Source organism: Crocuta crocuta, unplaced genomic scaffold, assembly GCF_008692635.1.
Source record: "Crocuta crocuta isolate KB4526 unplaced genomic scaffold, BGI_CrCroc_1.0 scaffold55, whole genome shotgun sequence".
NCBI classification, from domain to species: Eukaryota; Metazoa; Chordata; class Mammalia; order Carnivora; family Hyaenidae; genus Crocuta; species Crocuta crocuta.
The window spans coordinates 5326624-5350481 of NW_027530512.1; the positions used below are offsets into that span (position 1 = coordinate 5326624).

Consider the following 23858-nt stretch of genomic DNA (forward strand, 5'->3'; position numbering starts at 1 on the left):
TTTCCTCTTTAAAACTCCTTTCAAAGCAGAGCTTTAGTAGGTTATCATTTATGAGGTGTTGTACCGTATTTCCTGTATTTCTCATTTATTGTCTACAAAACGTATTTGGTTTCTCCAGTCTGTGAAGTGAATACAAATATTCTAACCATGCCACCCCTTGATTGAAATGGCTGGCTGTCACACCTACTTGGTAAAAACAATCAGACCTAATTCTTTAGAATTCATTCAGAGATTCGCTTTTTCCATGAGGTATACATGTTCTGACTGCAGTGAGTTATAGCCTTTCTCAGGGTGTAGGATGCTCTCCCTCCATTTTTAAAAATAGTTTATTTATTTTGAGAGTGAGAAAGAGAGCATAAGTGGGAGAGGGGCAGAGAGAGAGGGAGGGAGAGAGAATCCCAAGCAGGCTTCAAGTTGTCAGCATGGAGCCTGATGTGGGGCTCGATCCCACAAACCCTGACATCATGACCCAAGCCAAAATTAAGAGTAGGATGCTTAACTGACTGAGCCCCCTAAGTGCCCCCCCTCCATTTTTGAAATATGAATTTACATTTAAAATGGCAAACATTTTGGGGTGCTGAGTGGCTCAGTCAGTTAAGCATCTTAGTTTCAGCTCAGGTCAGGATCTCACAGTTCATGAGTTCGAGCCCTGCATTGTGCTCCACACTGTTAGCGCAGAGTCTATTTGGGATCCTCTCTCTCTCCATCTTTCTCTTTGTCTCAAAATAAATAAACTTAAAAAAAATGGCATGCATTTTAATGAGGAAATTATACTAGTTTCAGTACTTAGGGATGTGTTTTTAGGTACACCTGGCAACCTCTGCACAAAACGGGATTGATTTCGGATGATGTATTTGGGGAGTGGTGCGAGTGTGCGTGTGCATGCATGTGTGTACACATGCACCTGCGTGTGCATGACCCACCTCTGACTGAGTCTCACAGCAAAGAGCCAAACTTAATCAATGAAGGATTTGGTAGGCTTTTTATTTTTGTCCCCAGAAATATTTTGTTTCATTTATTTAGTTTTTTATTTTATTTTTTTAACGTTTATTCATTTTTTTGAGAGACAGAGATAAGCGAGGGAGGGGCAGAGAGCGAAGGAGACACAGAATCCAAAGCAGGCTAGGGCTCTGAGCTGTCAGCACAGAGCCTGACATGGGGCTCGAACCCATGAACTGCAATGTTGGCCACTTAACCGACTAAGCCACCCGTGCACCCCCATTTATTTAGTTTTTTAAAGATTTTCTTTTAAAGTAATCTTTACACCCAATGTGGGGTATGAACTTACAACCCTGAGATCAAGAGTCACATGCTCTGGGGTGCCTAGGTGGCTTAATAGGTGAGGCATCTTGATTTTGGCTCAGGTCATGATGTTGAGGTTCATGAGTTTGAACCCCTTGTTGGGCTCTGTGCTGATAACACCGAGCCTGCTTGAGATTCTCTCTTTTTCCTTTTCTCTCTGCCCCCACCCCAAATAAATAAATAAACTTTAAAAAAAGTTATATGCTCAGGGGACCTGGGTGGGTGGCTCAGTCGGTCAAGTGCCCAACTCTTGATATCAGCTCAGGTTGTGATCTCAAGGTTAGGAGACTGAGCCCTGCTTTGGGCTCTGGGCTGAAATGGAGCCTGCTTGGGATTCTTTTTCCCTCCCTCTCTCTCCCCTTCCCCACTCATGCATGTGCACTCTCCTTGTTCAAAATAAAGAAATAATCATTAAAATAGTCATTAAAAAATGTGTAACATGCTGGAAAGACTGAGCCAGCCAGGTGCCCCTGGCCACCCCCCCCCCTCAAGACATTTTAGAACCAGCTGTTTTCAGTGTCAAATCACCTCAAGCCCAACAATTACAATTTCTAATAATTAATTGTCCCTAAGCATAGTGATTTGATTATGTGTCATGAGGAGCATTCAGGGAACAGGTATTTCACTACGTGCAGAGCGTGCATGGTCCTGCAGCAGGCTGCCTGGCAAAGCCAGAGCAGGGGAGGTGGGAGGTTGGGATTTGAGGAACCTTGGAGGTTTCCTACAGATTTCAGCACCCTTTGCCCAGGGGTTCTGATTCTCCGTGGTGGTCTTTACCTGTGAGTGGCTTCTAAGAGGCGCGGGTGTTTTATCACTTAACCTGTGCATTTTCAGAAAGCCACAGGTGGTTGCAGAAGTTACCGTATTTGTTTGCAACTTGCAGTTTGCTTGCTTGTAGCTTTGTGCTGGGGAGTCTGCGAGGGTTTGTATGCTGTGGAATGCAGGAACCTGCAAGGTGCTGTCCGCTCTCATAGAACCCAGTGGGAAAGGCTCACCACCATCGGTGGTTCATTTGAATTCCCAGAGGCACTTTCCCCAGCCACCACCATCACTGGAAACATCCTGGCTTGAGGGTGGGGGAAGGAGGAGAGGGGGAAGCCAGTTCTCTGAAGATCACAGTTTCCCTTCAGGGGCTGCATGGGAGACTAAGGATGAAACCTGCACACACCCACCTCTGCCAGGCCCCCCTTCATCATGCCCTGCAGGTGTTAAGAAGCAAATGAAGTTTCGTGGCAAAATCATCTAACTGCTTGTCAATGGCTTCCAGCGACTACGACTGATGATAATAGAAGTTTTTGGGGGAGCAGTGAGGCAGAATAATGTGTGTCTGGCTGGAGTGAATTGAAGCTGGTATTTTCTAGATGACAGTTCAAGTAACTGCCTTCAAAAGTATGCATATAAATTCATTTCTGTGGAAGTTCAGAAGAATTTTGATTATATGGTTTGAATTTTTGGAAAACTTTTGCTTAAAAATAATCTTTGGCAAGTCAAAAAGGTGCATGTCTCCATTTCTACCTTCCTTTCCTGATTCTAACCTGTCTTCTGTCTTCTTGCATTGTGATTTCTTTGTGTATCATATGAGCTCTTTTTCAAGTTACGTTAAATGTCTCTTAGTTGCCCAGCAGTTTCTAGATGAAACTCCAGGAAGTGAGTTAAGCCCTCTGTGTGAAGGATTGTCATTAGCACCGCAGAGTCTTCTGACGGGAACACGGAATGTCTCATTTTAGCAATATGTGTCGTAACTAGGGCTGGTTGCCTGAAACGGTTTAGGATAGAAACTAATCAACAGAAATGGCATTCTGTTAAGGAAACGTTTGGTGCACATGTAGAAGGAAAGTGCATTTCCATTGTATACTTTTGTCTAAGTAGTATGTATTGCAATGTTTGCTTTAGGAATGTATAGAAGTTGCCTATCCTCTCTGTATGCGGATAATTCTAGTAATTTCATATCACTGGATGTGCTTTCATTACCAGTTTGTCAGAGTTAAAGGAAGAAATTGAAGATTAACAAGAAAATACTCATTGCTTTCCATGGTTGTCTAGTGCTGCCTGTTTTAAATTTCCAAACAAACTTTTGTAGGGATGAGGGGAAATGTGTAGAAGGAATTCTGGAAATCTTCGACATGCTCTTGGCAACGACTTCAAGGTTCCGTGAGTTAAAACTCCAACACAAAGAGTATCTCTGTGTCAAGGCCATGGTCCTCCTCAACTCCAGTAAGTAGCCACACAGCTGCGCTGTGTTTTATGGGGGAGAGATGCTGTTTCTAGAACGAGCCTGGTGTAAAGAACAGTATCAAACTTCTTATTTTATTTAAAAAGGGGAAAATGGCTTCTTTTCTGACTTCACTGTTTCATTTTCTAGGGATTTAGGCAGTGGTCAACTTCTGGTAACTTGAATATGAATTATTCACTGGCAGTAATTTACAAAATGGCTCAAGCCACTTTGCTGGAAAAGAAAAAAAAAACTTTAAAATATTTACCTTACAGCCTTTGTTCATTGTTTACACAGGCATTTTACATGGTTGACCTGCATTTATATTTACTGTTTTGCTTTTACAGATTCATTCATTCATTGATTTCATTTATTCATTTGGTAAAGACATTGACGATACAGTCCTGCCTTCCCATAGTTCACAGCCTAGGGAGGGGGAGAGAGAAAGCAAATCGTGAAAAGCAGTGATCAGTGCTGGAACAGAGTATGTGCAGAGTACTGTGGGAAACCAGGAAAGACGCTGGAGTGGTTGCAGAAGCAAGTGGTGTTTGAGTGCGTCCTTAGGGACGGGCATACATTAGTGTGACAAGAAGGAAGGAAAGGAGAGCCAGGAGCTGCGGGCTGTGCAGAAGAGCAGAGGACCTTGTGTCCGGTCGTGCAGGGCGGTGCCAGAGATTACACTGCGTGCCTTGGCTGAGAACGGCCCCTCCCCCACAGGGTACTGAGCAGCCCTAGAAGAGGCTCAAGCGGGCGAGTGTCACGACAGAGAGGCGTTCTGTAGAGGTCACTGTGGCTGCGACGTGCAGGATTGGCTGAAGAGGGGAGAGACAGAGGCAGGGGCCCACGCAGAGTATTCAGGGACGATGAAAGCCTGGACGGACTTGGTGTGGAGGGGCCCGGGAGGAGGGGCCTGAGTGGAAGGAAGCATCAAGCTTCGAGGTGAGAAATGAGAGAGGCTCTGAAGATACATGTGTGTTGTAGTGTTGCTGCTCTTTTCTTAAGACATAAGTGAAACCTGGTTATTGTGAACATTCAAACAAACAAACAAACAAACAACAAACAAAAACATACGGGGAAGAAAGAAATCACCAGGAATCTCCCCCAGCCCTGGGCAAGATAACCACCATAAGTTTGGTGACCAGTCTTGAACAGCTCTCTGTTGATAGATAGATAGATAGACAGACAGACAGACAGCTCTCAATAGATGTAGTAGGTAGATAGGTAGGTAGGGATGGGTATGTAGGTAGGAAGATAGATATATGCATATAAACTTGCATACACAGAGAGGGAGATACCCATGCACACACAGGCTTATATGTATAATTTTACATAAACAGCAGAGCATCTTATGTTAAAAATTATAAAGACTTTGAAACAGACCTACTTTCATCTAATTGTTGGCTTGCCCTTCCACCCCAACACCAACTGGCTAGTCTTACCAACCAGAGGATAGACTTTATACCTTCTTCTACTCTCTAATAATCTTTTAAAATAATACCTCCCCTCTAATATCCACATAGATAAGCTCCTCCCCCCATTTAAAAAAAGTTAGGGGGCGCCTGGGTGGCTCAGTTGGTTGAGCGTCCAACTTTTGTTTCAGCTTGGGTTGTGATTACAGGGTCGTGGGATCGAGCGCCCATGGGGCTCTGCACTGAGTGTGGAGCCTGTTTGGAATTCTCTCTCTTTCTCTGCCCCTCTCTCCTGCTCACATTCTCTCTCTCTCTCTCTCTCAAATTAAAAACAAAAACAAAAAAACCTCGCTGTAAAAAATTAAAATAATTTTAAAAGTTGGGATACCTATATATACAAATACTTCTCTGTGTCTTGCTTTTTAACTTTTCAAAATGCTGTGAAGTACCTCTAGGTCAACTAGAAGAGGTCTAACTCATTCTTTGAGTGGGAACAGTGTCTAAATTATTCAACCATTTCTTTGATGGACCTTTACTTAATTACAGCTTTTTTTTTTTTTTTTGCCATCATAACCATTACTGCAGTAAATACAGCTGTGCTCTTTTGTACATGTTTCTAAGTATCTATGTAGTGTTCACACTGTTTAGTTTACCACCCACCTGGTATTTCGTGCAGCTCCTGTCCCAGGTATTGATTGCTTTGCTTAGCTATTGACTCTCATTGGCTTATTTCTTTCTGAAATAATATGTATACGCACATTTTTGCTGTTGTTATTGTTTTGTATATGCAAGTTTTAATCCTCCACTGCTGACTTACAGATAACTTCATCTGGGCATCATATGGGGCTTTGCTACCTAGGTTTTATCCCATCTTAGAGCTTCATGTTGGAAACAATAGCAATCTCTGGGATCGTTTGATGCTGCTTTATTGTAAATCATCCAAAGCAGCAGTTCCTGAAGCCAAAACTCAGTGCAGACCCTGTGGCCTCCTTCTGGGCACCTGCCCACTCCTCCTGTAACCTTTACTTTTCTGCATGTCTAACACCCCCATGTACTGTTGGGTGCTGGCACTGCATCTGATGGAGGGGAAAGGGAGACAGAGAGCAGTGCATCTCAAGCCCTGGCATGGAGCATGGAGATAGATGGCTGGATCTGGGCAGGGAGAGTAAGTCTCGAGGGAAGAGGAAGGGCGAAACGAAGAAGGAGGTACAGAGACCCTGAAGACAACCTTTGGGTACTTCCCAGTTGGGTTTCAGTCTGGCTCTACTCACCTAGCAGAACATTTCCCCTGCACCCAATGCACTCTCCACCCCAGTACCAGAAAGCGGCTTGTGACTAGAAATGGTCAATTGTTGGATGAATGAAAATTGTAGAGAAAGCCAAAGAAGACTCCTAAATGCTCTGGAGTTTCGGGCACCTTCTTGACATTTTTACAACATAATACGAGGGCCCGGTTTACATCGGCAATTAAGATGATGTGTGTATACAAAATGTCCCACTGAGACCTTTGAAATTGATCATGGAAGAAAATCGACTTTTCCCGATCTCTTTAAACCCACCTACAGACCTTACCTCACATATATGCTGCCATTTCTGTCTTTGCTGCTTGAAAAGTTCATTTCCATCTTGGCATAGGAGGGTCATCAAATGCTAGATTATGGGGCTTCTCTTACTTTCGGAAATAATTTAGAACTCTTTTCAGTGAAGCAAAGTGCTCCTTGAAAAAGCCATGTGCTGCTTGTTACAACACTTTGCAGTAGAAAGCCTTCTGTTTGGCAAGTCTCCTTACCATCAATTTAGCCTCCGACATCATATTGTGTTGTTGTGAAAACTAGAAGTATCATCTGTGCAAATGGGAAAGACTAAGGCTATGGCGTCTCTCCTGCAGCATCTGACAGAACTGCCATCATAAGAGAATTACAGAGGGTGAGTCAGACATGTGATGTAATTACCACTTGTGGTGGTAAATTGAGTAGAATTTGTTTACAGTCAATCTATATTTAGGAAATCTTCTTTGAACAAAGTTCCTCTCTCACTTGGTAGTCAAAACAGTTGTCAAATGCAGTTAGGAAAATGGGATTCTGTTTCTACTGGAAAATTTCCACTGTCAAGAGAGAGGGGGTCTTTTCTGTGCTAGATTTTAAGTGTTTATAGGCTTTTGTTGTCATTGTTCTGGATAATTTGTGGCATTACATTAAAAATAGGGCCTGAATCCACTTTCCCACCTTAAATTTAAAAGAAGAAAAAGAAAAACTAGAGAACACACAAAATAGACCTATACAAAATAGAATATGCAAATTGACAACAGACCACACAGGACCGTGATCCCCAAGAGAAGGGACACAAATGAAATGAGCCCTTTGATCACCCAGTTTACTACCTAGAGCCAATTTCCAGATTCCACAGAGAGAAGTAACCCCAATAGACACGAGTGGTCTTCTTGCACTGGAAAAACAGAGTCGTGAATTTGGGGAGGCCAAGGCAGCAAGGATTTGCAGTAGAGGAGACTACAGGAGAGGAGAGAGCTGGATGGATAGGCTTTGGAGATCTGTAGCAGATGGCCTTCAAGTTTTCAGGTGAGCATTAATCTCATGCTTATGAGGATACTAACCAAGGACAGAGAAAGAACCATCAGAAAGGAGCAGACAGAACAATCCCTAGCATTCACACAGGGCCAGGAATAGTTCATGTTCTCACCATCCAGTGGGAAAACACTATAATATACTGGACACTGGATGTAGTATCCAAAAAGGTATTGTGTTGTTAGGGAGGTAAACTTAGCCATAAAGGCTGCTCTGATCCTACCAAACAAAACTTAAAAGCACGCCTGAAGGATCAAATTTACTGTCAAGTCATGTAACGCATCACAGAACAAAGTGAAAGAATATTTAAAAGAATCCAAGAATATCCAATACCCAACCATGTAAAACTCACAATGTCTTATAACCAATCGAAAGCTAGCAAGCATGCAAAGAAGCAGAAAACATGACCTATACTAAGGAGAAACACCAATAAACTGGAAAAGACCTCAAAATGACACAAATGATAGAATTCGTAGACAAGAACATTAAAATAATCGTTTAGTAACAATAATTACTGTAACTGTTTCCCATATGTCTAAGGGGTAGAGCAGATTTAGGGGAGACATGGAAAATATGAAACAAACACAAATTGAACTTCTAAATGTGAAACTTAGGTCTACATGGGATTTATATCTGTGTTAGGAAGTGGAGCAGAGACAGTAAAATATCCTCCAGACTGAGAAAACACTTTGAGACCAACAAACAATGCAAGCCACTCCATACTGCTTACATAGTTTGATTTAAGGATTAAAGAAGTGTCTTTCATAATGATAAATGGGTAAATTTGTCAAGAAGCCATAAAAATCTTAAACATTTATGTGTTAAAAAGAGAACTTCAAAATATCTGAAGCAAAATCTGATAGAACTGCAAGGAGAAATGGACAAGTCTCTTGGAGATTTTAATGTCCCTCTGTCCTATCAATTTAGAACAAGTAGACAGACAATCAGTAAATACAGAGAAGACTTGAACAATACTGTCAACTAACTTGACCCACCTGACATGTATAGAACCCTCTATGCAGTAACAGTAGAAAATATGCTCTTTTCAAATATTCTTGAAAAATTTATCAGGATAGACCATATTTTGAGTCATTATACAAGTCTCAACACGTTAAAAAGGGTTTAAGTCATACAAACTATTTTCTTTGACACAGTGAAACTAAATTAGAAACCAACTATAAAAAGATCTTGGAAAATTTCCAAACATCTGGAAACCAGATAACATACATCTAAATAACCCATGAATCACAGATAAAAATCAGAAGCAGTACTTTGGATTATGAACTAACTTATAATGAAAATACATTGTAGCAAAATTTGTGGGTTGCAGCTAAAGCCATAGTTTGAGAGAGATTAGTAGCACTCAAGGCCAATAGTAAAATAAAAGCAAGGTCTCAAATTAATGACCTTAGCTTCCAGCTTTAAGAAACTAGGAAAAGAAAAGCCAATGAAACTCCAAGTAAGCCAGAGAAAACAAATGATAAAGATTAGAGTGGAAATCAATGGGACAGAAAAAACAAAGGCAATAGATATCAAGGAAATCAAAAGCTGATTTTTTGAAAAGTGATAAGCCTGATTAGAATAAAGGAAAGAAGACACAAACTACCAATGTCAGGAGTGAGAGAGGTGACATTACTGGTGACATTACTATTCTGCAGATATTAAAAAGAATAATGAGGTCGTATTATGAACAACCTTATGCCAATACATTTGAATACCAAGATGAAATGGAAAAATTCCTTAAAAGACAGAAATTACTCAAGAAGAAATCTAAAAATCGGGAATAGCCATATATTTGTTAAGGAAATTGAATTTGTAGTTAAAAACTTCCCCACAAAGAAAACTCCAGGCCCAGATGGTTTTTCTGGGAGAATGCTACCAAACATTTAAGGAATAAATAATCCCAGATTTATATATACTTTTTTACTTTCTTAACATGAAAAAAATTTTCAATTCCAGTATAGTTAATATACAATGTTCTGTTAGTTTCAGGTGTACAATACAGTGATTCAGCAATTCTGTACATTACTCAGTGCTCATCATGACACATGAACTCCTTGATCCCCATCACTTATTTCACCCATCCCCCACTCACCTCCCCAATGGTAACCATCAGTTCTCTTTAAGAGTTGTTTCTTAGTTTCTCTCTCTCCTCTTTTTCCTTTGTTCATTTGTTTTGCTTCTTTAATTCCACATATAAGTGAAATCATATGCTGTTCATTTTTCTTATTTCGCTTAGCATTATAGTCTCTAGCTCCATCTATGTTGTTGCAAATGGCAAGATTTCATTCTTTTTTATGACCAAGTGATATTCCATTGTGTGTGTGTGTGTGTGTGTGTGTGGGTGTGTGTTCTTTATCCATTTATCTTTTGATGGACACATTGGCTGTTTCCATAATTTAGCTATTGTAAATAATGCTGCAATAAACATAAGGGTGCACGTATCCCTTTGAATTAGTATTTTTGTATTCTTTGGGTAAATATTCAGTAGTGCAATTACTGGATTCTAGGTTAGTTCTATTTTTAATTTTTTTAGGAACCTCCCTATTCTTTTCTACAGTGGCTGCACCAGATTGCATTCTCACCAACAATGCACAATAGTTCCGTTTTCTTGCCAACATCCTGTTGTTCCTTGTGTTGATTTTAGCCATTCTGACAGGTGTGAGGTAGTATCTCATTCTAGTTTTGATTTGTATTTGCCTGCTGATAAGTGAGGATGAGCATCTTTTCATGTGTCTGTTGGCTATCTGTGTGTCTTCTTTGGAAAAATTTCTGCTCATGTCTTCTGCCCATTTTTAAATTGGATTGTTTGGAATCCATAAAACTAATAGGCAACCAACAGAATGGGAAAAGATAATTGCAAATGACATATCAGATAANGGTATAATCCACTAAAAATAATAAATTGGATTGTTTGGTTTTTGCTGTTGAGTTGTATAAGTTCTTTATATATTTTGGATATTAACTCTTTACTGGGTGTGTTTGCAAATATCTTCTCTCATTCAGTAAATTCCCTTTTTAGTTTTGTTGATTGTTTCCTTTGCTGTGCAGAAGGTTTTTATTTTGATGTAGTCTCAAAAGTTTATTTTTGCTTTTGTTTCCGTTGCTTTAGGAGACATCTAGAAGGATGTTGCTATATCAAGTGTTAGAAAAATTACCATCTGTGCTCTTTTCTAGGATTTTTATGGTTTCGTGTCTCACATTTAAGTCCTTAATCCATTTTGGGGCGCCTGAGTGGCTCAGTCGGTTAAGTATCCGACTTCGGCTCAGGTCATGATCTCATGGTTCATGGGTTCAAGCCCCGCATTGAGCTCTGTGCTGACAGCTAGCTCAGAGCCTGGAGCCTGCTTCGACTTCTGTATCTCCCTCTCTCTCTGACCCTCCGCTGTTCATGCTGTCTCTCTCTCAGAAATAAATAAAAAACATTAAAAAAACATTAAAAAAAATAAGTCCTTAATCCATTTTGAGTTTACTTTTGTGTATGGTGTAAGAAAATGGTCCAGTTTCATCTTTTCCAGGTAGTAGTTGTCCAGTTTTCCCAACACTATTTATTGAGGAGACTGTCTTTTTCCCATTGTACATTCATTCCTCCTTTGTCAAAGATTAAGACCATTTAATTGTGGGTTTACTTCTGGGTTTTCTATTCTGTTCCATTGATCTATGTGTCTGTTTTTGTGCCAATACCGTACTGTTTTTGATTACTACACATTTGTAATATAACATAAAGTCTGGAATTGTGATGCCTCCAGTTTTGTTCTTTTTCAAGATTGTTTTGGTGAGGTGCCTGGGTGACTTAGTCAGTAAGCATCCGACGTCGGCTCAGGTTGGAAAGATAACATGCTATTGATGTAGACAATCCCAAGGGGTCTATAAAAAATGGTTTGTTTTTTTTTTAGAGTTGTAGGATAAAAGGGCAATATATAAAATCAATTGTATTTTTACATAGTAGCAATGAACAAATGATAATTGAAATTCAAATCAATATTTATATAGCATTACAAATTATTAAACTTAGGGATAAATTTGACAGAAGGTGTTAGACTGAAAATTCAAAACATTGCTGAGAGAAATTGAATAAATTGTAAATAAACAGAGAGATGTATTAATGGCCTAGCAGATTCAATATTGTTAAGATGATCTATAGATTCAATTTGATCCCAATAAAAATCTCAGCAGGCTCTTTTTGCTAGAAATTGACAAACAGATTCTTAAATTCATAGGGAGATGTAATGAACCTAGAATAGGCAAAAGAACTTTGAAAAAGAACTCAATTGGAAGACTTATACTACTGGACTTCAAGATTTATTCTAAAGCCACAGTATTCAAAAGAACATGTATTGAAATCAGGACAGATCACTGAAACAGAATAGAGTCCAGAAATAGACCTATACAACACGTAGTTTTTAACAAAGGTATCCAGGTAATGGGGAAAGACTGATCTTTTCACTAGATGGTGCTTGAAGTATAATAGGCAAAACTTGAACAGATACATCATCAAAGAAGATATAGTGCTGGCATAATTACATGAAATCATGCTAAAATTATTCATCAGAGAAATCTAAGTTAAAACACAATGAGAAACCAGTCCATACCCAATAGATTGGCTAAAATTGAAGAGACTGACCATATCAAGGGTTTGTGAGAATGTGGAACAATGAGAACTCTCACTACACTACTGGGGAGGATATAAATTGGTACAACCACTTTTATTTAGTATTTATTTTGGTACAGCTAGTCTGAAAACCTGATTGGCATTTTCTTAAATAGCTAAGCGTATACCTCCCAGGTTACCCATTCATTCCACTTCTTGGTATTTGTCGAAGAGAGATGAAGGCATATGTTCATACAAAAACTTGTACACAACTGTTTATAGCAACTTTATTTGTAATAGCCCTAAACACGTAACAACCCAAATGGCCACCAACGGCTGAAAGGATAAACAAATGTGATGTCATGATAGAGTAGAATACTGCTCAGCAATAAAAAGTGTTAAACTCCTGATAGATGCATGCAGCGTTATGAATCTTAAAATAATGGTGCTGAATGAAAGAAGATAGACAAGAAAGCATACATAGTAGAAGACCTCATTTATAAAATATTTCAGAAAAAGCAAGCTAATCTATAGTAGCAACAGATCTGTAGTTGCCAGGGGATGGGATGGGGGTTAGGAGAGGTGGAGGGATAGATTACTTAGGGGCACCGGGGAACTTTTGGGGATGATGAATGTATTCATTATCTTGATTGTGGATTAAGCTTTTAATGGTATGTGTGTGTGTGTGTGTGTGTACACACTAGTATATATACACTAGTATATATATACACTAGTGGGTATATGTATATGTACACATACACATATATGTATATGTGTGTGTGTATATCAACACTAATCAAATTGTACATAGTATGTGCAGGTTATTGTACGTCAGTTATACTTCAACACATTTATAAACAATGTAATTAAAACAGAAAAAGAAAGATGAAGAAGGCAAGGAGTAGAAAAGTGATACTGCCCAGGAGGGACTGTATCCAGTACAGGATGGAGACCCTGGAGATGAGAGTCAGGAGAAGAGAAATGGAGTAGGTTTATTAAAGTCAGAGGACTGTGGATGTTATCTGTCCCATATTGGGAGAGCAGAGTCTCTGAGGGCTGCTACTTGCTGCGGTAGGTTAGCATTGGGCTGTCTGGAGACGGTCTCCTGCATAAGTGTTGAGTTCAAGTTGGGGTTATGTCATTCAGTCAGGTCTGCACTGGTATCAGCATGCTAGGTGGCCAGGTCAGGGTTTGTTAGTAGTCATATGTATATATACGTATGTATATGTATATTATATGTATGTATATGACTTTACAGCCAAGACTGTTTTTAACAGAACTATGAGGCATAATTAATATACAATAAACTGTACTCGTTTAAAGCATACAATTTTAGGGCCACCCAGGTGGCTCAGTCGGTTAAGTGTCTGACTTCGGCTCAGGCCTGATCTCACCGTTCATGAGGTCAAGCCCTGCGTGGGGCTCTGTGCTGACAGCTCACAGCCTGGAGCCTGCTTCGGATTCTGTCTCCCTCTCTCTCTGACCCTCCCCCACTCACACTTTGTGTCTGTCTCTCAAAAATAAGTAAATATTAAAGCATACAATTTTATGCATTTGGGCATTTATATACGTACACCCCTGCAAGTATCGCCACAATTAAGATAGTGAACATCTCTCTTACACTCAGAAGTTTTCTTGTGCCCCGTCATAATTTCCCCCTTCTTCCTTTCCTCCCCTTGTCCAATCCTATGCAACTCCTCCATATAATTTCTGTCACTATAAAACACAGTCAACATAAAAATCTATCACAGATTAGTTTGCATTTTATAAAATTTTATGTAAATGTATTTTAGGGTGACCAACCATTTAGATTTGCCTGAGATTGAGGAGTTCCCTGGGATGCAGGATCCTCAGTCATGCTCACAGGTGTGTAATGGTATATTTTTGTGGTTTCTTTGTTTTTTTCCTAAAAACTAATGGTGTGAATTTTTTCATATGCTGCTTTGTGATCTCTGTATCTTCTTTGGGGAAGTATCTATTGAAAGAACCCATTTTCCTCTTTTATTTTTTTAAGTACAGTTGACATACAGTATTATATTAGTTTCAAAACTTTTTTTTTTTTTTTAACATTTATTCAGTTTTGAGAGACAGCTATGAGTGGGGAAGGGGCAGAGAGAGGGAGACACAGAATCTGAAGCAGGCTCCAGGCTCTGATCTGTCAGTGCAGAGCCCAACATGGGGCTTGAACTCACAAACCATCAAATTGTGCCCTGTGCTGAAGTTGGACACTCAACCGACTGAGCCATCCAGGCGCCCGTGTATTAGTTTCAGATGTAGGTGGTTATGTTTTAAATAGCTGCATACTCTATTTATTTATTCATTTTTCTGGGTAATTTGTCTCTTCTAATAATTAGTATAATATAGAATGAATATTAACTTTATTATCCAATTCAATTTCAGTTCAGTAAATGTTTATCTAGTTTCAGGTATGTGCCAGTGACTTCTAGGTAGTAAAAATGTCAAAGTGAACTAGATACACGCTTTTGGTCTAGAATAGGGATATACACTGAAACAGGTAACCAGGGGTCTGGTCCTTGCTAGGCTTGAGTAGCAGGAGAACATTGTCCTTGCTATAGGGAGAGATGGGGAAGGGACATCACCATTATGATTCCTCTCTCAGCACTTCCGCTTCCACCACACAACCTAGGATGTGAGGGCCTACTTGGTATTACTTTATTATTCGCAACCTTTGATGCAGCTTCTGAAACTCAGGGGTCACAGAAAACACTGCATTTAACAACCTGTTACAATGTTCGCTGAAGTGTTTCAGAACTCAAAGGTGTTATACCAGTGTTGTAGCTAACATAACAACATATCCGAGTTAAGAGTGGTGGGACCAGGCATCTTGTCACTCAGAAACCTGAAGGCTGAGAACATTTTCCTCTGGATAGAATCCAAGGGCACTGAATGTAGGACATGGAGTCGGATCAATCTGCAGATAGTCTTTAAAAATATTTAAAATTAGGAAAAGGTCTATATTTTTAGGAATTTTTTTAATGTTTATTTTTGAAAGAGTGACAGAGTGCGAGTGGGGGAGGGGCAGAGAGAGAGGGAGACTGAAGCAGGCTCCAGGCTCTGAGGGGCCAGCATGGAGCCCAATGCTGGGCTCCGAGATCACGATCCGTGAGATCATGATCTGAACCGAAGTCGGACTCTTAACCGACTGAGCCACCCGGGTGCCTGGAAGAGGCCTTTTTATGTAAACAATTTGAAGACTTAAAAAGGATGAATTTTTTTGCTCAATGAAAGAACTAGAGGGTTAGAACCAGACAAAGCTCTTTGCCGTTAAGAAGATGATGGAGACATCAGCTCAAGCCCTGGTTCACTCTGCATCTTGGGGAGGGCTCCTGTGAGGGAGGTGCGTGGAAGGCAGAGGCACAAAAGAACACACAGAAGGATCCTGAAGAGGCCACATGGTCCTTTTCTATATTCGAGACCGTGGGAGCAAAGCGCCGGTGAACATCAGCCTGCTGTTTCATATCACGGCCATTTCTCAAACACCGGCCTGTTCTCACGGTGCTGCTTTAGGAGGTGGTGATAAAGGGCTGGGTCATGGCTAGAGGTTCCTAACCTTAAAGCAAATAAGCCAATACCACATATGCCTCCCCAAAGCCAGACATTTTCCCTTTGGCTAGTATTCTGGGATTTTTATTAAACACTTCTGATTTATTTGCCTTCAGTCAAGGAGAGCTTATATCTTCATCCTTTGAACATAGGATGCGGTAGATCGTGGGGGGCTTCAACCGCCCCGCCTCCAGGGTGTTGCTGAGAATGTCATCAGGTAGGTTAGTGAGAGGAACACACAGCTGTTCCCAGGTGATAAAGAGGAGAAGAGACTATGTCTTTGCTTTTATTTTACTTTCTTTGGTATGTGTGTGGCATGGTGCCAAGATGTTGCCTTTTCTACTGTATTTCCTTAGTTTCATGTAAAGTAATTTAATTGTGTTCTAAAATGAATCCTGGCTGATGTTTTTACTTTTGGTGTGTAGAGGAGATTAATTTCTGTTACGTGTGTGTGTGGGTGGTGTGCATCCTGGAGGTGAGGGCTTTGTGTCCCATTCCCTGCCCGGCCAGAGCCTGCCCCTTCGCAGTTACTCTGTAAGTGCATGTTTGGTGATCCCTAGGGTGTGTGGATGCCCACAGTGCAGGCGGGGCACTGCTGACCAATGAGGTGGCAAAGTGGGTATTTTCAGCTAAGTTCCTCTCCAGGATGATTTTATAGAGGGTCATCTTTCTTCGTATAAAAACTTTTCCCATGTCTTTAAACAATTTTTTTTAAATGTTTTATTTCTAGGAGAGAGAGAGACAGTGTGAGCAGGAGGGTCAGAGAGAGAGGGAGACACAGAATCTGAAGCAGGCTCCAGGCTCTGAGCTGGCAGTCAGCACAGAGCCTGACGTGGGGCTCGAACCCACGAACCACGAGATCATGACCTAAGCGAAAGTCGGACGCTTAACCGACTAAGCCACCCAGGCACCGCTCAACAATTTTTTAAAAATGTTTATTTATGAGAGGGAGGGAGCAATAGAGTGGGGGCAGGGGAGAGGCAGAGAGGGAGACACAGAATCCAAAGCAGGCTCCAGGCTCTGAGCTGTCAGCACAGAGCCCAATGTGGGGCTCGAATTCATGAACCATGGGATCATGACCTGAGCCAAAGTCAAACGCTTAACTGACTGAGCCACCCCCAAAACTTCTCCCATATCTAAAGTTGATACAGCCCTTCCAAAACTTCAGTGACTCTCATCCCCAAACTCCTTGTTAGTGATTGGTGGTGATGGTCCTGTATGGAGCTGCCCCCACAGCCTGTAGAAGACCCAGGGCTTGCCCTTGGCAGTGACTACTCCTCTATGAAGAGGGATTCCCATACTATACAATTCACCCATTTAAAGTATACAATTCAGTGGATTTCAGTGTGTCCATAGACTTATGCACCTATCATCACAGCCAACTTTAGAACATTTTCATCACCCCAAAAGAAGGCCTGTTCTCATTAGCCATCATTCCCTAATTTCTGTCCCACTCTCACTCCTAGGCAGCCACAACTCCTGTGTATAGATTTGTCTGTTCTGGACACATCCTATACATGGAACCATACAAAATGGGGTCCTTTATAACTTACACTTCTTTCACTTAGCATAAGGTTTTCAAGGTTCATCCATGTTGTAACATGAATCAGCACTGTGTTCTTCTTTTATGGCTGAGTAATATTCTATTGTATGGCCATCACACCTCTTGTTTATCCATTTATTAGTCAGTGGGCACTAGATTTGTTTCTACCTTTAGGCTATCATGAGTAATGGTGCTATGAACATTTGTATACTCAGCTGAGGATTTATTTTTATATTTTCACTTTGTCACTTTGGACTGACACATGTACAGGTACACAGTTTTGTCTCCTTTTAGAATCCAAAAATGTATATTTGGTTGAGTGGCCAACTTCGGCTCAGGTCATGATCTCACAGTCTGTGAGTTTGAGCCCTGCATCAGGCTCTGGACTGACGGCTCGGAGCCTAGAGTCTGCTTCGGATTCTGTGTCTCCCTCTCTCTCTCTACCCCTCCCCTGCTTAAACGTTTATTTTTTTTAATTTTTTAAAATGTTTTATTTATTTCTAGGAGAGATAGAGACAGCGTGAGCAGGGGAGGGTCAGAGAGAGAGGGAATCACAGACTCTGAAACAGGCTCCAGGCTCTGAGCTGGCAGTCAGCACAGAGCCCGACGCGGGGCTCGAACCCACGAGCCGCGAGATCATGACCTAAGTGAAAGTCGGACGCTTGACCGACTAAGCCACCCAGGCGCCCCTACCCCTCCCCTGCTTATGCTCTGTCTCTGTCTCTCAAAAATAAACAAACATTTTAAAAAATTTAAAAAATCCAAAAATATTTTTTTGACAGCAGAAATCCATGGAGCACACATCATGTAGAAGAATAGACTGAAGAGTAGTTAAAAGAAAGCACTTGTTAATGCAGCTGAGGTCAATTTTAGGGGAAGTAAGCTTAGTTTGATTAATAATTTTCTGTGTGTATCCCTAAAATATGCATTAGCCTACATTAAAAAAATTTTTTTAAGTGTTTTTATTTATTTTTGAGACAGAAAGAGACAGAGCATGAGAGGGGGAGGGTCAGAGAGAGAGGGAAACACAGAATCTGAAGCAGGCTCCAGGCTCTGAGCTATCAGCACAGAGCCCGATGTGGGGCTCAAACCCACGAATGTGAGATCATGACCTGAGCCGAAGTCAGAGGCTTAATCGACTGAGCCACCCAGGTGCCCCATCCTGCATTTTTATCATTTCAAATTATGATGGTGTGATTGGCTAACACTTTGTAAAAATCTGAACCTATGTAAATTCAGCCTAATTCTTCCCTTTGTGAGTATTTATTCCATGCCCGTCTTTGCACTAGGTGATAAGGATATAATGATAAGCAGACAGGGTCTGTCCTTTCAAAGTGCTTCTGTCCAGTGTCTCTGAGGGTGAAAGGGTGGCCATAGGTGTGTATAAGGAAATCCAGGATGTGGGACAACATGGAGGTTGGAGTGCACAGGGCACTGTCAGAACTTTAGAGGAAAACCCAAAGTAGACTTAGGGTGGGACAGTAGGGAGGTCAGGGAAGCATCCAGAAGGAAGTTCACAACCAGGCTGGGATCTAAAGGAGGAGTGGATGTGGATAAGCAAGAGAGGGAGGGTGGTGAGGAGGAGAGGGAGAGAGGGGGAGAGAGAAAGAGAGGTCCTAAGCAGAAAGTTCGGCATGTTCTGTGCGTCACATGCTCTGGAGTCAAAAGGGTTCAAGGTGGGCTGTGGTGGGAAATGAAGATGAAAAGAGCAGAGTGCAGCCTGGTGCCCTTGAAAACTGCACCAGATGGTTTGGACTCTGGCCCAAAAGCTGTGAAGTCATGAAAGGGAGCCTCGTGAGTGGGTCTGCATTTTGGTGGCTCAGAGGGGACCTGTTGGGCGGAGGGCAGGGCTTGTTCCTCCTGCAGTGGGAGGGTGGGTCACCTGCCATGGGGTTCAGTCAGAGTTCTGAGGACGTGGGGGGATTCAGGAAGAGTCACTGTGGAGAATGACGTGAGCCCGTGGGTTAGAGAAGCAGTTCTGGGCTATTATAGAAAGAGGACTATTTTAAGCCCACATCATCAGACATCGAGAAGGGACATGCCCCCGGGGAATGGTGAAGCATTGCATTTGCATAATTGTGGTTCGGTATGTCCCTGGCCTCCACTGAGCTGTGTTGAAATGAACTACCTTAATTGAACTAAAAATGTCAATAAGAAAAGAGAACGGAAAGGGCCTGAATTCCATGGATGATGATGTGCCCGTCATCATTATCCTCGTAGCGCATGGCTGGTGGCTCCCTTCTTGATTCCACAGAGTCGCCATTTATTCTTACTTTGAAACAGAAAGCCTGGAAGAGAAGATAATTATTTCCCTGCTTCCAGAAATGGAGGAATCAGGCTTGATGGGGGCTGTGGGGCCAAGAGGATTTACCTGAGCCATTATTTTGCAACTACTGGGAGGCCACAGTATCTCAGATCCCAGAGTCAGAGGGGGATTACACTCAGGCTAGGGGACCGGGGCGGGGAGCAGCCTCCTTGCAGGGCAGGGCGGCTTTGGGGGATCTCAGGAGCCATGTGCCTGCAAGCTGTGCCCAATGAGGTGCTTGGGCCGGAAGAACTAGGACACTGGCCTGATGGACTTCCTGCCCCAGCAAGGTGCCACCAGAGGTGTGATGCCAAGGGCCTGGACAGCGGGCCTGCCATGACTGTCATCATGCAGCACACATGAGGGGTGGACAGGGGAGGCTACATCGCCGTGGTCATTCATTTATGTTTGTTAAAGTCCCCTTAGTTGAGGGGGCCTCCTAGGGGCTAAGAGTAGAATTAATCTCACTCTCTGACCACCTCTATGTTTCTGTGGCTACAGCTGAGAAACACCACGTAATGGTCTCAGGCCACTAAATAGGTTTACTGCTAGGAAGTGCCACAGTGTGGGCCAGGTGACATTTTGAGAGAACGGTTAGTCTGCCCGCATTCAGCCAGGTTTGGCGACGGGCTGGCTCTTGGGGGCAGGACATCATGGGCAGGTGAAGAGAACATTTCACCACACGTGCAGGGGTCAGAACAACCCCTGTAGGCACGCTTAGCTGCTGGATACATGCCTTCCGATCCGTTCCCTCAGAGCAATGACTTGTGGCTGTTATTCTCTGTCCAGGCATGTACCCGTTAGCCGCAGCAACCCAGGAGGCTGAGAGCAGCCGGAAACTGACTCACTTGCTGAACGCTGTGACCGATGCTCTGGTCTGGGTGATTGCCAAGAGCGGGATTCCCTCCCAGCAGCAGCCAGTTCGCCTGGCTAACCTCCTGATGCTCCTTTCTCACGNGCACGTGCTCTGAGAAGGGTAAAGAGCTTTGGGAAAATGTTTGTAGGTTTGAGAGTAATAAGGTAGAATTTTTACCTCTAAAGGAAAATAACTCCCTAAAAGGGAATGGGGGGGGAGGGTCCCTTTATCAGTGCATGTGCTTGTGGCCAAAGATTGGCATAGTGGGCACTGAATTGCTGTCATGTGCCACCTTATAGGGTATTTATGGCATCCTTCATCTGTTTTTTAGTTGCTGGGGGTTAGGGCTTGTTCATGGAATTCTTAAAGGGGCAGTGTCTCCCCTAACGTGAAGTGCCTCCTATCCCTGCACCACTACTCTGAGGTCATTTTCTTTTCGAGGCTAAACTCAGCTCCTCTGGATCAACTCCTGAGGCTAGTGATCTGGGGAGGTACCGAATCAGCAAATGCATTGCTCCTGGGGGAAGTACAGGGTCAGGTTCCTGAGAGGCTCTGGTCACAACATTTTCATCCTCCGATTCATACATAACCTTGGTGGACCTGTGTTTCTGCTTAAAGAGTGGTTCTGTTCTCATGAGAGCATCAGGACGTTAAGAACGAGACCTAAGGGAACTGGCGAGGCCCGCAGGTTTAGGAAGGTAGGGCCGTGAGTGGGGTGTGTTCAGGGAACGTAAGTCATGTGTACTGATGAAGGGGCAGTGGAGGATGGTAGCTCTGTGCTGGGAAAAAAGTACTTGCTACCCAAGGAGCACAAAAGTCTAGGGGCCATGGACACGGACAGCATTCACCTCAAGGATTATTACAAGGGGAGGGGCGCCTGGGTGGCTTAGTCGGTTAAGCGTCCGACTTTCGCTTAGGTCATGATCTCGCGGTTCGTGGGTTCGAGCCCCGCGTCGGGCTCTGTGCTGACTGCCAGCTCAGAGCCTGGAGCCTGTTTCAGAGTCTGTGACTCCCTCTCTCTCCGACCCTCCCCTGCTCGCGCTGTCTCTCTCTCTCTCTCCTAGAAATAAATAAAACATTAAAAAAAAAAGAATTATTACAAGGGGAAAGAAATGAAAACAGCCTGTGCCTTGTTTCCTCTTGAATGATTATTTACCACACAATCATTTTCAGAACAGATATGGTCTGTTCTCATTATTCACAGATTCTGTATTTGCAAAGTTGACTACTTTTCCAAATTTACTTGTAACCCCTGAATCCACACTCAATGGCATTTTTTGTGGTCTTTCAAGAACATACGCAGAGCGGCAAAAAATTTGAGTTGCCCCCATTTACATTCCCAACGGAGGTCAGACAAGGTGACACTTGCATTCTTGGTTCGGCGCTCGTAGTGTAAAGAAGTGTCCTTTGCGTGGTCCCTTTAGTGCCACATTTTTGCATATTTATGCTTTTCGTTGGGAGATTTCACTGTCTAGAAATGGCCTCCAAGCCCAGTGCTGAAGCACTATCCGTGTCCCTAAGTGCACGAAGGCTGTGATGTGCCTTATGGAGAAAAGATGTGTGTTAGATAAGCTTTGTTCTTGCATGAGCTATAGTACCATAGGCTGTGAGTTAAATGTTAATGAAGCAACAAGGTATGTTAAATAAGGTGTCTTTAAACAAAAAAACAGGCACACCTAGGTTATGTATGAATCGGATGATGAAAATGTGACCAGAGCCTCTCAGGAACCTAACCTTGTATTGCCCCCAGGAGCAATATATTTGCTGGTTGACGGCAACTATACAGACGGCAACAGCGAGAATTGCACTCTATGCCGGGTTCTGTCAGGACACTGTGGGTGGGTAGTGGGACACTGAGGTCCTTGCCCTTAAGTGTAGATTATTGAAGGAGGCAGATGGAAGGATCCTATGTAGCACAAATGACCAGGGGAAGTTTGGGGTGTGTGGAGTGGACCGCCTTTGCTGGGAGAGTTGGGGAAGATTTCGAAGTTCCTACGGCCGCCTTGCGGGAAAGACTCAGCATGTCTTTGTCCCCGCAGTAACAAGGGCATGGAACACCTGCTCAACATGAAGTGCAAAAACGTGGTCCCGGTCTACGACCTGCTGCTGGAGATGCTGAATGCCCACACGCTTCGCGGACACAAGTCCTTGATCCCAGGGTCCCAGTGCAGCCCAGCAGAGGAGAGTAAGAGCAAAGAGGGCTCTCAGAGCCCCCAGTGTCCTCAGTGATGCCCATCCTGAGGCGAACAGGCCGCAGAGGAGGTCAGAGGCTGAAGTGTGAACCCCAAATGCAAACCGTGAGCTCCACCTGGAAGTGGGCGGGCTTCATCGTCTTTCTCCTGCGTGGTCCCTCATTGGGTCATGGTAGGCTCAGCCGTGTACCGTCCTTCACCCGACCTCCCCACTTCCCAGGAGTCAGGGTGAAAAAGCCAAGGGGCATGTTTGAATGCAGAGTTTACATCTTGCTCGGCCTCTTAGGATCTCAGTGTGGTCCCTTTCTTATTTTCCATCTCCCTTCTGCTTCCCTGGGAAACATCCTGAAGGTTTTGGAATGAATGGTGGAAATCCGATGTGGAAAGTTTATAAGGTAGAGAGGGGAGAGAATGTGGCACTTTTAAAAAGTGGGCTAACCTTTAAATTTTTTTTTAATGTTTGTTTATTTTTGAGAAAGAGAGAGACAGAGTGAGAGTAGAGGAGGGGCAGAGAGAGAGGGAGACACAGAATCCGAAGCAGGCTCCAGTCTCCGAGCTGTCAGCACAGAGCCCGATATGGGGCTTGAACTCACAAACTGTTAGCTCATGACCTGAGCCGAAGTTGGACGCCCAATCGACTGAGCCACCCAGGCGCCCTAGGAAGTGGACTAACCTTTTTTGTGCCACCTAACCTGCCCGTAGGCCTCTGTTTGCTCTCTTCTGGGCGACTTGACTGTAGGATTGAAAACTACAACAGTGAATGAATTAGTTCCATGCTACTTCACACATCTGTGAGGACAGAGGTCACGTATCACTATTACCGTTGAAGGCCAGAGGGATCGCGACCTGGGGAGCTGGGGGTCAGGCTGGGGAGTGAGTCATGTTCTTCCCCACCCCGACCTTGCCACCGACTTTATAGAATTTCATTCCTCTTGATTTGCATGCACAGAGCCTGCTAATTATTTGGGGTGCATGTGTGTCTGTGATCACTTTCATGGAGGATTGTGGTGATTTCAATCTTCCTGCTTCTGGAAATTTCCTTCCTTCAAACTCTCTTGTCCCAAGGTGCCTGGTGTGTGCTGGAGAAGGGCCCAGGGTTTGTAGGAATGGGTTTCCCCTGTGGGTTTGGGTCATAGCCACAGCCTCCCTGGGGCGGCCACAAGCGCCACATCAGCCATCCATGGACAGGAGCACGTCAGGCTGTGTGTGTGCAAGGCACACTGTTCTGTGGACAGATGAATGGCTACAGACACACCGGTGTGTTGGGTTCAGGGCCAACCTGTGTAGATTTGGTGAGCATAT

The 23858-nt window shown here is 43.0% G+C and overlaps 1 protein-coding gene across 1 annotated transcript in view; it reads left to right on the forward strand.

The window, feature by feature from the left end:
- ESR2 (estrogen receptor 2) overlaps window positions 1-22960 on the forward strand; it is a 56496-nt gene extending 33536 nt beyond the window's left edge. Inside the window, exons 6-8 of the mRNA XM_077767217.1 lie at window positions 3383-3516; window positions 20298-20466; window positions 22404-22960. Coding sequence (XP_077623343.1) covers window positions 3383-3516; window positions 20298-20466; window positions 22404-22593 — 493 coding nt within the window. The 3' untranslated portion in view covers window positions 22594-22960. The remainder of the gene's footprint in view (window positions 1-3382; window positions 3517-20297; window positions 20467-22403) is intronic.
- Window positions 22961-23858: the final 898 nt, after the last annotated feature.